The sequence below is a fragment of the Danio rerio genome, chromosome 8 (assembly GCF_049306965.1).
Source record: "Danio rerio strain Tuebingen ecotype United States chromosome 8, GRCz12tu, whole genome shotgun sequence".
Lineage (NCBI taxonomy): Eukaryota > Metazoa > Chordata > Actinopteri > Cypriniformes > Danionidae > Danio > Danio rerio.
The window spans coordinates 59624148-59638705 of NC_133183.1; the positions used below are offsets into that span (position 1 = coordinate 59624148).

Consider the following 14558-nt stretch of genomic DNA (forward strand, 5'->3'; position numbering starts at 1 on the left):
TAGACTTTGCACCCAGATCATTAAAATAGAGCCCAAAAAGTACATTTTGTGTTAACCCCAAACGTTATTACAAAAGTAATCTAAATTTAATCCAAAATTAGTCAGATTACGTTAACATAAATGTGTGATCTCTAAGAGATTATATCACTGACTGCAAATTGTCCTATAATATTTTTTTCCTTTGGAGAAAGTTTAATTTGTTTTAGTTTGGCAAGAATAAAAACAGTTTTTATAATTTTTTTAAAACTATTTTAAGGTCAATATTACTAATAAAAAATTAAAAAAACAGTTCTGTCTTGTTTCAAATCTGATTGGCTGATAGCCGTGCGATATTCTGCAATATCAGAACTCCTATAGCCTCTTTAACCTTTGTGTATTACTCCGCCCACATACAGCCAGCAAAAAGCAGACACAACAGATCTAAAGTTTAAAAGATGCTTGCTCAACTGTTTAACTGTCAGCTTATGATTTGAATCCGGAAGAAAGTAGTTCCTCATACAAAAGTGTTTTTGAGACTCTCCATGTTTGATTTTGCTTTTATATACACAATTATGCCGTCAAACTGTTGTATAAACCTCGTGCCAACGCACGCCTCCCACCAGTGCCGATATACAGCCATATCGCACTGCTACTCGTGTGATATTGCTCATATATATATATATATATATATATATATATATATATATATATATATATATATATATATATATATATATATATATATATATATATATATATATATATATATATATTACATTGAACACAATACCACCATTTTCAGTGAATGTCCCAAATATACAAATATGATTTTTAGATAAGTACACTAAAGTAACGTGTGTTTGTGTGCTTTCTGTTCGCAGTTGTTCAGCATATTAAAAGGCACAACATTGTGCTAAAGAGGGAACTTGGAGAGGGAGCATTTGGGAAAGTGTTCCTGGCTGAGTGCTACAATCTGTCGGCAGACCAGGAGAAGATCTTAGTGGCTGTCAAGGTTGGTTGTTTAAGTCACTGTTTCCCAACCCTGTTCCTCGAGAAACACCAGCACTAAATATTTTGGATATATACTAATATATATTTAGTACACATGAAAATATATACTAAATATATAATATATATTTAGTATATTTGAAAATATACTAAATATTTTGTGCCTTCCAGCAGGCACAAAATATCATAAGGCATTAATATTAGGTCAGATTTAGGTTGTGATGTTGGGTGACCAAATCTCATTGTCTAGCCAAGGACAACGTTATTTTGATGTCCAATAACTGAATTGAAGGATGTTGATATTTGGCTGATTTTAGGTTGTTTTGGAAAGTGACCAAAATCTGACATTGAGTCAACATCTTAAACCAACGTCACATTGACCTCAAATACTGATATTTATTTGGCTGCTATGGCAACCTAAATCCAACGTCTCCAGACAACGTCAAGCTGTAACATAATTAGACATTGATATTTGGTTGTTTTTAGGTTGCGTTGGAAAGTGACCAAAATCCAACGTCTGTCTGATGTTGGTTCTGACGTCAACCTGATTTTCATTTCCAGCCAAAATACAACTTACCAATGGGGTACAACGTCAATGGGACATCATGTTGACGTCCTGTGCCTGCTGGCCTCCTTTATCTGAACCATTCATTTCAGGTTTTGGAGTCTCTTCTAATGTTCTGATGAGTTAATTCAGGTGTGTTTGAATAGGAAGAGTTTTAAAATTTGTACTGTTGGTGTGCCTTCAGGAACAGGATTGGGAAACACTGGTTTAAGTTAATGTTGACGCAAGCGCACCATATCGACACACACATAACGCATACATGTTTTATGCTTGTAGACTTTAAAAGAGGCCAGTGAGAATGCCAGGAAGGACTTCCACCGCGAGGCCGAGCTGTTGACCAATCTTCAGCATGAGCACATTGTCACGTTCTACGGCGTTTGTGTGGAGAGCGATCCTCTCATTATGGTGTTTGAGTACATGATGCACGGTGACCTCAACAAGTTCCTCAGGTACTGGAATGTGTCAAATTATTTCATAACAGAATCATTAATATTCATAGACATTTCAATTCATTCATTCATTTTCTTTTCGGCTTAGTCCCTTTATTAATCAGGAGTCTCCACAGTGGAATGCACTGCCAACTTATCCAGCATATGTTTTACACAGCGGATGCCCACCCAACACTGGGAAAGACATTTTAATGACTAATTCAATTTGTATAACTGTAGTTGAGGTCAAGAAATATATAATAATGATTCTATTATAAAATTCAATAGTTATAATGGCCTCATGACAGTCATGTTTATGACAGATTTATGACAAAGACAGGTTATGATGTATTTGTTTATGTCAAGTTGTCATAACAAAGACATCTCAAACTATGGCACCTTTGCATTTCAAATGACATAACTGAGCGATCGCATTTGTCATAAGCTTGAATAGGGATATTGGGTTTAATATAATATACATTGAAATCAAATATATATATATATATATATATATATATATATATATATATATATATATATATATATACACACACACAAAATGTGTCTAATTGGAATAAAATATTGCATAGTCAAATCTTTTCGGCTTAGTCTCTTTATTAATTAGAGGTCGCCACAGTGGAATGAACCGCCAACTTATCTTATCCAGCATATGTTTAACGCAGCGGATGCCCTTACAGCTGCAACCCTGTACTGGGAACCCCCCATGCACTCTTGCATTTACACACATACACTACGGCCAATTTAGCTTATTCAATTCACCAATAGCGCATGGGCGGGAGCATCTAGACGAAACCCAACACGGGGGCGACAGTGCTAACCTCTTAGTCATGTGTCGCCCTTGACATAAACAAATACATCATAATCTGTCTTTGTCTTTGCCAACTTGACATAACCAAGATAACACAACTTGTCATAAATCTGTCATAAACATGACTGTCATGAGGCTGTTATAATTGTGCCATGAATTTTACAACAGCGTCATTAATGTTTTTCTTGACCTCAGCTACAGTGGTACAAAATTTAATTAGTCGTTAATTGTCATTACATCTTAATGACGATGTTATGAAATAATTGGACATACTGTAGTATCGACAGTTTTAATGAGCAATTTTAATGACAAATTCAGTTTATTCCACTGAAAAAAAGTGATCAGAAAACTGACAGTAATATTTATGACAGATTTATGACAAGTTATGTAAGATATACCGTATATTTTCTCAAACAATGTCATGTTTGCATTTAAAATGACATCGCATTGCAAATGTGTTGTGAGAGTCTTATGAACACCCCTTCAAGTAAAGTGCTACCTTCAGTTTTTCATGTATTCAAAACCTGCCTCTAATTCAAAGTAAATCAGGCGTTCGAAGCATTACTGCGGTTTTCAAAAGCAATAACATAAACACATCCTTCTGAAACCAGATTACTGTGAACAAATTATATCATCATTTATGCCAATACAGGCTCATTGTGAAAACATATACCCGTATACATTTCTGGAGAGCGCGAATTATGTAGCCAGAGCTACGTATGAAATGTGACAGAAACGCTGACAAGGAAGTGCGCATCCAAATGCAGGGCTTATTGCACAGAGATGGTCAGGCAAGCAACGGTCAACAAAGGGAGAAACAAATGTACACAGAGTTGTGGTCAAAGAACAGACAAATGGTCAGTCCCGGCGGCAAACAACGTAAACAATAAACAAAGCAAAGATCGGTACAGGGCAAGACAAGGCAAGGAAAACCCGACGTAATGTTCACAAAACAGTAAAACAAGACTCTTGTGTCTGATGTGCACTGGTGTGTGTTTGTGTGTTTGTGTGTGTGTGTGTGTGTGTGTGCGCGTTGTATAAATAGTCCTTGTAATCAGTTCATGAGCAGCTCCCAGCCATGAGTGTGTGTAATTTACGGAATGAGGAACAGGTGCATGTGAGCGGTGCATGACCGGAACTTGTAGTCCATACACCAGCGGATTTGTAGTCTTTAAGTGATCTGCATGTTTACCAGCGATCTGCCAGGATTAGATCGCTGATGATTGTGACAACGTATGGCTGCATTTCCTTTACAAAACCAATGCTACAGGGCGGTATGAAGCCGCGACAGCTTTGGTTTCTTTTCACGCTACCAGCTGACCACTTACCTCGGTGTTGACGGCTTTTCCGTTGATACTAATTTTCCCAGCAGCTTGCCATGTACGTCGGCAGACTTGAGACACAGGGAGAAGTTGATCATGAAGACGGGGTTCAAGTTTGGAGAAGATTGGTTCCAGAAAGCAGGTAAAACAAAAAGGAAAAATTAAATTAACAAGTAAATAACAGGGTAGGAATGTGGTAAGCTCTGAAAACGTGGTAAAAATCAGAGGGCCGCGAGGGTTTTTCTTTTTCTGGATTGCTTTTGAAAACACTGTCGGTTGGGTGTAGGGAAGGGAGTGATTGGGTCAATTGGTGGTTTTGGAAACACTATTGGGGGGTGATTTAGTGAAGGAGGTGGGTGGGGGTTATTGGTCAGTTAGTCAACAGCGGCCTCTGTTGGAGTTACGCAAGAACAGCATGCGTGAATGGCACTCGTGAGAGAAGTTGAGAAATTTGAGATCTCAAAAAACATACACAGCGGCTTCTGGTGGACATGTGTGAATAAAACAGGCGCGAATGGCACTCGTTAGAGAAAATGAGAAATTTGAGATCTGAAAAAGTTTACACGGCGGCCTCTGGTGGATTTATATATATATATATATATATATATATATATATATATCGCACTGTCCAGAAATGTATATAAAGGGTTTGTATCAATAATGAGCCTGGGTTATTTTAAACTGATGAAACACGGGGAAACTTTTTCAACAATTTGTTGGACAGTTTTGCAAGGCAATGTTGCTTGGTTGCTTTTCTATTAAGAATGGTCAACAATGTTTCTTCTATAACCCATTGCTCTAATTAGTTACCCTGTGCCTCACCTAGTTGCTCATTTTGCTCAAAAAAGTTACCGCTGAAAACAGAATTAGTTTGCACCTGTGAGTATTAAAATGCATATTTGTGAAGGGTGGTGTGCTTATTGTCTCTGTCCACCTCAGGGCTCATGGTCCTGATGCGGTTCTGATGTCTGACGGACAGATCCAGCAGCAGGCAGAGCTCACTCAGTCTCAGATGCTGCACATCGCACAGCAGATCGCCGCAGGCATGGTCTATCTGGCCTCCCAGCACTTTGTGCACAGAGATCTGGCCACACGAAACTGCCTAGTCGGAGAAAATCTCTTGGTGAAGATTGGAGACTTTGGGATGTCTCGAGATGTCTACAGTACGGATTACTATCGGGTAAGATTTTGTTTTCAGTGTGTAAATGCACAGTACAGTTACGATCTTATTGCCACGTTATGTCGTTATAATAACATGATATCATTGCCTTCAGTGCTTTCCTGAAGATAAATACCAAAAATAATAATAATAATAACACAACTGGAATAACTACAGGTGTCACGATCGTCTTATCTCATATGAAGCAAGAGATAGCGATGACATTTTTTGACGTGTGCAGATGTTGAAGTGCTGTCCAGTTTCTTAGGGGTACATTTTGAAGCCCTTTCCCTTCATACTCTATTTCAAGGAGCAAGGGGAAGGGGAAGGGAAAGGGGTACAAAAACAGAATTGGGATTGGGCCTAAGTTAACTTAATTTGTGTTGGGACAACATGAATGAATTATGTGGAACCCAGTATTTTTTACAGTGTATGAGTTTGTGCACACTGGCAGTGCCAAAAGTTGTCTATCTGCATAAAATAGAGATAACATTGTGAGACCGACCTCTGTGTCGCTTCTTTTGGAGAAGGCTGTTCGTCAGATGTGTCCATAAAACGGTTCTTCTCAGTAGCCATTGTTGTTTTTAAGCATACATTCAAATCAATTTAACTTTATTTCTATAGCGCTTCTACAATGTAGATTTTGTCAAAGCAGCCTAAAATAGAAGTTCTTGTAAACTGAAACGGTGTCAATCCAGTTTTCAGAGTTGAAGTTCAGTTTAGTTCAGTTGAGTGTGGTTTAATATTCACTGCTGAAAGTCCAAACGCTGAAGAGCAAATCCATCGATGCGCAGCAAAGTAAGTGAAAGATCCATCTGGGGTGCGCCACACAGTTCGAAAACCCCTGGTTAGATTGCAACTATGCAGTTTATTTATAAGGATAGTGCCTATTTGAAATATTCATAATATTTAAGAGACAGCGCGTCAGCAGCCATTAGGCCCCATTAACACAGGGTGTCACCTTCAACGCTTCCCATTCACTTTGAATGGGTGACGTCAGGCATTACCGAACTGCATAGCGGATCCGTCAGCGCTGCTTCAGTGGCGTTGCTCGCTGCAAAAGTTTTGACGAAAGCGTCAGCCAATCAGATCGCTGTATACACCAGCTCAGACAGTGGCCTATTGCTGAATAACTTCATTGGCTGTCGCTGCAATGATGATCGCGTCAGCCCCAACTACAGACAAACCCTCTATCAAGCGTTGACGCTGAAGTCCTGTGTGAGTGGGGCGTTAGCCTGTCATTGAGCAGAGCAAAAAGAATTGACGTTCCACCGCAAGATGGTGACATACAATGCATAATACTTCTCTAGGATAGGAAAAGCTCAGCGATAAAATTTGAAATTACAAGTGATCAAATCATTATAAAACTGGTAAGTGACACTCTTAAGTTGATCTCTCTCTTTTGTATGTTGTAGTGCTGTATTTATACCATAGTATATCTGCTAGTGCTTGCTTTGCTTTGGCATTTTTAGGGTTAATTATTGTGATCTTCCAATTGCAACAGAGAAATACTAGGAACTTCTGTAGACTGATGGCATTTCTTGCCGTTTAGCATTATAATCTTAAAATGTGAGCAAAATCACCTGTTTTGTCATTACTTTAGATATTGCGCTACAGAATCATTCAAATACTAGCTCTAAAGTGACGTTGATGATTTAGCAACGGTTTATGCTGTTCTGACCATAGACTGCAGATTTGAGTGAATGGCGGAGGAAAGTAGTTCCTCATACAAAACGACTTTTGATACTCCTTGTGTTTGATTTATTTTTTTTATATACACGATTAAGCCGTAGAACTGTTGTATAAACACAATATCACACGAGTAGCAGTGCGATATGGCTGTATATCGTCACTAGTGGGACACTGAGGCACTCGGCCTGCAGCCTCGAGCCAACGCACGCCTCCCACCAGTGCCAATATACAGCCAAATCCCACTGCTACTATCTATCTATCTATCTATCTATCTATCTATCTATCTATCTATCTATCTATCTATCTATCTATCTATCTATCTATCTATCTATCTATCTATCTATCTATCTATCTATCTATCTATCTATCTATCTATCTATCGTTTTTGATATAACTTTCAATAGAAATTCCAAATACTATAACGTCCAATGGCACTAAGCCGCCTTCTCAAAACTGTGGAAATTGTATGCTGTTCTCTCATATTGATTTCCATAGTGTATAAAAAAGCTATTTTGTATATTTAATGTGATGCAGACACCAAAATAGCCAAGATTATGTCAGTGTTCAGATAGAGATTTATCGGTCCCTAAACCGAGATCAAGATGCATTACCTTCCATTCCGCTTTGGTTTCATTAGTTGGAAATTAATGCTGACTTCACAAGGACATTTAAAGGCATTCAAATCCTTTTTCCGACTATATGTATAAATCAATATTCTTCTCATGTTCTCGTCTACAGACCACTGAATACCAGCAATCCGAACACCTTGACCCTACCAGCTCTCTTCCAGTATGATGTCAGCAGAATTTCACTGTGTGTGTGTGTGTGTCCTGTCAGTAAGTCTCTTCCAGATTAGGAGTCAGGGAGGAAGGTGGCGTGGGAATCAGGAAAGAGGTGTTACCATGGCAACAGGAAAGAAAAAGAAGAGAGCGCTTGCGCCGACAGACAGAAACCGAAAAAGTCATTAAAGATCTCTCATTAGCATTCCATTCAGCACGAGGGCCTGTATTGAGAACGAGAGGGGCCCAAGTTAGGGGAAAAGAGACCCAAAAAGGAGGCAATGAAAATATAAATGGATAGAGAGAGAGAGAAGGAAAGCAAGAAACCAAAGATTAAGCATTTGAGGAGAGATAGACAGAAGAGAGACAGACAGCGTCATTTATTCTTTGTTAGCAGGAAGTTCTTCTGTTGTGCTTCATTCATGTGTTGAGCGTGAATCATCCATCCAGTGATTGAATATGGCCTGAATGACGTTTATACACGCAGAACCGGGCTATTAGATAACTCTCCTCATCCACAACTGTGCCAAGTTTATTCAAGTTCATTTATCTGGGAGCACTGATGAATATCATGACACATCTCTATTATACCAGCCTCCACTGAGATTCAAATGCAGGTCAGTAGATGAGTGTGTGTGTGTGTGTGTGTGTGTATGTGCACTACGTGTACACCATTGATTAGGCCTACAGAACATCAGTTTCCATAGAAACAGCTGGTCAGGCAGTGGCTGATGGGTGGAGTTATGTTGTGAAAGCATGTGGTGTAACCACAGAGCTTCTTAAGGAGCCACATTTGTTTATTTCAACTGGTTGATGTCACTATTCACTCTTCAATATTGCTATAATAAGTTCCTGGTTTATTTGCCCTTATTCCTCGGTGAATGGCCTAATATTTGCTATTATGAACAGCCTTTCATGTTGACTTTTGCAAAATGTAATCTTTGGATAGTCAGTTTTGACTTTTCGTTGTTCATAGATACATTGGTAGATCTAGTTCATTGGGTGTAGGGCAGGGGTGCTCAACCCTGTTCCTGGAGATCTACCTTCTTGCAGAGTTTAGCTCCTACCTTAATCAAATCACCTGAACCAATTAATTAGGACCTGAACAGCATTTGATAATTACAGTCAGGTGTGTTTGATATGGGTTGCAACTGAAATCTGCAGGAAGGTAGATCTCCAGGAACAGGGTTGGCCACCCCTGGTGAAGGGTGTAGGTAAGACACAGGTGTCAAAGCCAGTTTTTGGAGGGCTGCACCCTTGCAGAGTATAGTTGTTGTTCTGGAGAGCTACCTTCTTGCAGAGTTTAGCTTCTAATCTGATCAAACACACCTGAACCAATTATTTAGTACCTGAACAGCACTTGATAATTACAGTCAGGTGTGTTTGATATGGGTTGCAACTGAACACTGCAGGACGGCAGATCTCCAGGAACAAGGTTGGCCACCCCTGGTGTAGGGTGTAGGTAAGACACAGGTGTCAAAGCCAGTTCTTGGAGGTCCGCAACCCTGCACAGTATAGTTCCTGTTCCTGGGGATCTACCTTCTCGCAGAGTTTAGCTCCTACCCTGATCAAACACACCTGAACCAATTAATTAGAACCTGAACAGCATTTGGTAATTACAGGCAGGTGTGTTTGATATGGGTTGCAACTGAACTCTGCAGGAAGATAGATTCCCAGGAACAGGGATGGCCACCCCTGGTGTAGGGTGTAGGTAAGACACAGGTGTCAAAGCCAGTTCTTGGAGGTCCACAGCCCTGCACAGTATAAATCTTGTTCCGGGAGATCTACCTTCTCGCAGAGTTTAGCTCCTACCCTGATCAAACACACCTGTACCTATTAATCAGAACCTAAACAGCCTTTGATAATTACAGGCGGGTGTGTTTGATATGGGTTGCAACTGAACTCTGCAGGTAGATAGATCCCCAGGAACAGGGTTGGCCACCCCTGGTGTAGGGTGTAGTTAAGACACAGGTGCCAAAGCCAGTTTTTGGAGGGCCGCAGTTCTGCACAGTATAGTTGCTGTTCTGGAGATCTACCTTCTTTCAGAGTTTAGCTCCTATCCTGATACAACACACCTGTACTAATTAATTAGGACCTGAACAGCACTTGATAATTACAGGCAGGTGTGTTTGATATGGGTTGTAACTGAACTCTGCCGGAAGGTAGATCTCCAGGAACAGGGTTGGCCACCCCTGGTGTAGGGTGTAGGTAAGAAACAGGTGTCAAAGCCAGTTCTTGGAGGGCCGCAGCCCTGCAGAGTATAGTTCCAGCCCTGCTTCAACACACTTAGCTGTAGGTTTCAAACAAGCATGAATGACTCAATTAGTTTGATTAGGTATGTTTAATTGGGTTTGGAACTGAACTGTGCAGAGCTCCGGCCCTCCAGAAACTGGCTTTGACACCTGTAAAATAGGACAAGGCATAAATGAGATCAAGTTGTTTGATTCACAATGTCCAAGTGAGTTAGTGTCAAATTTGTGAGGTAGTGTCAAACCATTTACACGTTTCTAGTCCAAAAATCTAACTATTCTTAAATCAAGAAGCATTTTCAAGACAAGTAAAATATACAATCTTTAAGTCAATATGAAGTGAGTTTTTGTCTTAAAAGAAGCAAAATAATCATGTTTTCATTTTGAAATAATAAAATGTTTTTTTCTTTTCTAAACTACCTTGATTTAAGATTTTTTAGATATTTAGACTAGAAACAGAAAATGTTTGACAGCAAATACTTTATGGGATCCACGGATGCAATTTAATTAGCAGTGCAATCCAAACAAAAATCCAGAAAGTGGGGAAAACTCCTAGCAATGCCTGCAACAATCACATGCTTTGCCAGTAATTGTCCATTCAAAACCAGTTCGAAGAACCATGGATTTTAAACTGGTGCAAACTGGCCTAAGCTTTTTAGCAGGATGTTGTTGTGCGGTTGAGTGTGTGTGTGTTTGATTGCAGGGGGAAAAGGTTTCTAATAGTGCTTGTCCAGTAGACCACTTTCTAAGTGACCCTTCCAGTCTGCAGATCCACTATGGGACCAGTGAAAAGCCTAAAAGCTTTTGACCTTAATATTTGATGAGTCCAGTATGTTAAACCAATTAATCTGAGACTAATCCACATACTGGACCACAATCTTATAATTAATATTTCAGAGGCAGCGCATTATGGAGAAAGCTAATAAATGAAATGATTGGTTTTGGGGTTGAGCTTCAGGCCAGACCAACTCCCCGAGCTTACAGCATCCAAATCCTGAGAGGCGCAACTTACGGCACCATCTGAGGTCCTGAGCTGGAAATACTGTCAGCGTTTGCCCGAGAGCTATTTAGATTGAACAATGCCCCGATTGCAAAAACAAACAAACAAACAAAAAAAACTGTCTACTCTTTACTCTTGCTCTAAAAGTCTGTATAATTCTTGTCCATTAGCGCCTATCAGATCCCGAGATATTTGTTTAAGGAACTTGATTTTACGTAACCTGCTGTTGTTGATTTGCGTAAACTTGGACATGTTAATGTCAGTTCAACATAAATCAAATGTTCAGTGCTGTGCTGTATTTGTTTGTAATAATAGTAATAATATTGCTACGAGTTATATACATTATAACTTATATTAATTTCACAGAATCAAACTTATGTCTCCTACATCATGACTCAAAATATCAGTTGAGGTAATGTGCGCTTATTGTTTTCACATGTTAAGGTTGGAGGTCACACCATGCTGCCAATCCGCTGGATGCCACCGGAGAGTATCATGTATCGGAAGTTCACAACAGAGAGTGATGTCTGGAGTCTGGGAGTGGTGCTGTGGGAGATCTTTACCTATGGAAAACAGCCCTGGTACCAACTGTCAAATAATGAGGTACTCATACAATAACACGTACAGACATGTGTCATCTCCATGCAGTGAAATAACTTTGATTGGTAAATCTACACAACTTGTTTCATTTTTTCTAAGTCAAAAAAATATATACTCCTAAATACTCGATGCACCCTACATTTGAAGTCCACCTAGGTATGTGCTAGAAACGACAATGAACAGCTTAGCAACTAGAAGTCAGTGGTGTCCATCCCTGTTCCCTGTATTTCAGAGGCAGCACATTATGGAGAAAGCTAATAAACAAAATAATTGGTTTTAAGGTTGAGCTTCAGGCAATACCAACTCCCGAGCTTACAGCATCAAAATCTTGAGAGGCACAACTTACGGCACCATCTGAGGTTCTGAACTGAAAACGCTGTCAGCATTTGCCTGAGAGCTATTTGGATTAAACAATGCCCCGACAGCAAAAATCTGTCAAATCTTTACTCTTGCTCTAAAAAGTCTGTATGGTTCTTGTCCATTAGTGCTCCCAGACCCAGGGAGATTTGTTTAAGCAGCTATCCTGCTCCTCCAACGTTAATTAAACACAGCTGAACCACATCACCAAAGTCTTAGGGATAACTTGAGAATTACAGCCAAGGGTGTTGGAGAAGGTTGGGACTGAAGGTAACCCTCTATGATAGGGGTGTCCAAACTCGGTACTAGAGGGCCGGTGTCCTGCAGAGTTAAGCTCCAACTTTCCTCACCACACCTCCCTGAAAGTTAAAGTACACCTAGAAAGAGCTTGATTAGCTGGTTCAGGTGTGTTTAATTTGGTTGGAGCTAAAACATGCAGGACACCGGCCCTCCAGGACTGAGTTTGGACACCCCTGCTCTATGATAAAGGTTTTTCATCTTTGCCCTGGATACCACCCAGAACATCCTAGCAGCCTTTCAACACAATTTCAACCACCTAAAACACATTAACAACAAACTCGATGATCTTAAGGTATTGTTTTCTAACCTCCTTGCTTAAGGCAAAGCAAAAGAAAACATTTTAAAGTTCTTGCTAATGGATCGTTGTCTAAGTGGTTAGCATTGGATTTATAGATAATTGCCCAAGTTTTTTGGGAAAGACTTGGCCTGCTTAATAGAGATGCCCTCCAGGGAAGGTGTTGCTCTCCTTGATGGAAATCTAGCTCATAGTCTTAGAAGTGTTAGTGCTTGACTAACCAGGTCAGCAAGCAGACAGACAGGCTTAACCAATCTTATACAAGTTGCCTTGAATATGTGGCGCGAGGGAATATGGGGTGGAAGAGAAAAGGCTCTAAAAACCTCAGATTTCAACAAAACCTCCACATATAGCAAATCAGACTACGCCACCTAAGAAATTTTCTCCCAGGAAATAAAAACTGGCTCAAATATTGCTACTAGGCAACACAGGTTCATTTCTCATATGAATAGTCAAGAGACTTGAGTAAAGTATAAAAGTACAAAATTTATTTTTATAATAATTTTTGCCGGATAAAATTTTTTGTCAATTCTCAGAACATTCTGCCGGCACCACCCTCCAACGTAAAGGGTGAGGTCACACATAGGGATCACCAGTGCTCCATTGTGTCCAAAAAGCACACTTCCACACCCACACACCCCACACCTGCACATTAGATCCACACACTCCACAGCAATTGACAAGTGTTGTGACACCACCACCTCAAAATCCTGCACCCGTGGGACCTCAGCTCCAAGCCGAGAATAGTACGCTCATGTATTCACAAATTAGTCATCTTCATTAATGCTACAAGCAAGCTGAATATATGGCAGTCATTAACTCCAAGGCAATCGACAGGAAAACTGAAACAGACGTCAACAAACGCTTAACAAGAAGGGCGGGGCTGGAGGTGACACATCACCTAGCACAGCCAACCGGCTCTAAAATAGGCAACACTTGCTCCTGATTGGCTGTTACAAACGTCAATCACTACCTCTTATCCTATACGCTGTCACAAATAGTTGCACAGCCCATTGCATAAAACATTTGTGTATAAACAAAGCTTTAAACCAATGAGTAAAGGAAAACAAAGGTAACAGTCAAGGTAACTCAAGGCAAGAGTTCTGGAGGTAATACTGAACCACTGTAGTGATAGACTTTGGCTGAAGGATTTTAGAATGACCAAACAACATTTCAGATGTGTTACAATCTGATTTGCTGGTTTGTCCATTAATATCATCCCATCGTGTCATTTTTGTTAGTACACAATCTGTTAAAATAAAATCCCATGACTTTTTTGATGTGCATACTGGAATTTATTCAGTAAATGTGCTTCCACTGTATGCACAAAATGGATAGAAACATAGCTATAGATAAATCTCTTCTACCTCTAGCTTTCTAGTAGCCCTTCGATATTTCAAAACTTTGCAGGACTGTGGCTTTCTGTGACCAAACTTGCCCAATCCTCCTCTAGGAATAGGGTAAGGACGGTGTGCCTCTTAGGTCATGTCCACAAGTAGATGGGTATGTTTAAAAATATAGTTTTTCCTTTCCTGATAAGGTGTTGATGAAAGGAGAAAACTCACAGACCCATGATCGTGTAAGACCACCACCTTAGGAACCAGACTAGTCATGCTTCTAAGAAGCCACTTTCCTCCAACGTATAGCTTGAACATCTTTTAAATGCACCAGCTCATGAAGGCTTTGGGGATTACTTCAAACTTTCAGGCAGATGTGTTGGGACAAACCCTATAGGGCTTTAGCCAACAAGTAGCAGAACTGGACACCTCATATCTTGAAACAGAACACCCCTGTTTTCTAGTTGCTATAGGACTGGTTACCTTTCCCCCAAAAAAACCAAGCAAGCATTTAAAAAGATAGACTTGAAGAATGAGAAGACCCTATAACAAACACTATTTGTGTGTTCCAAATGCATTCATCACCCTTCAAAAGGAACTTCAGAGTAAAACAATCAAGGTCATCAAATTGAAGGGTCATTCCAAACTGAAGTGCTGAA

At 39.9% G+C, this 14558-nt stretch overlaps 1 protein-coding gene across 1 annotated transcript in view; it reads left to right on the forward strand.

Moving 5' to 3' along the window:
* Positions 1–14558, forward strand: part of ntrk2a (neurotrophic tyrosine kinase, receptor, type 2a) — a 92452-nt gene that overhangs the window by 71079 nt on the left and 6815 nt on the right. The window contains 4 exon segments of the mRNA NM_001366554.1: positions 861–991; positions 1829–2001; positions 5071–5311; positions 11455–11613. Coding sequence (NP_001353483.1) covers positions 861–991; positions 1829–2001; positions 5071–5311; positions 11455–11613 — 704 coding nt within the window.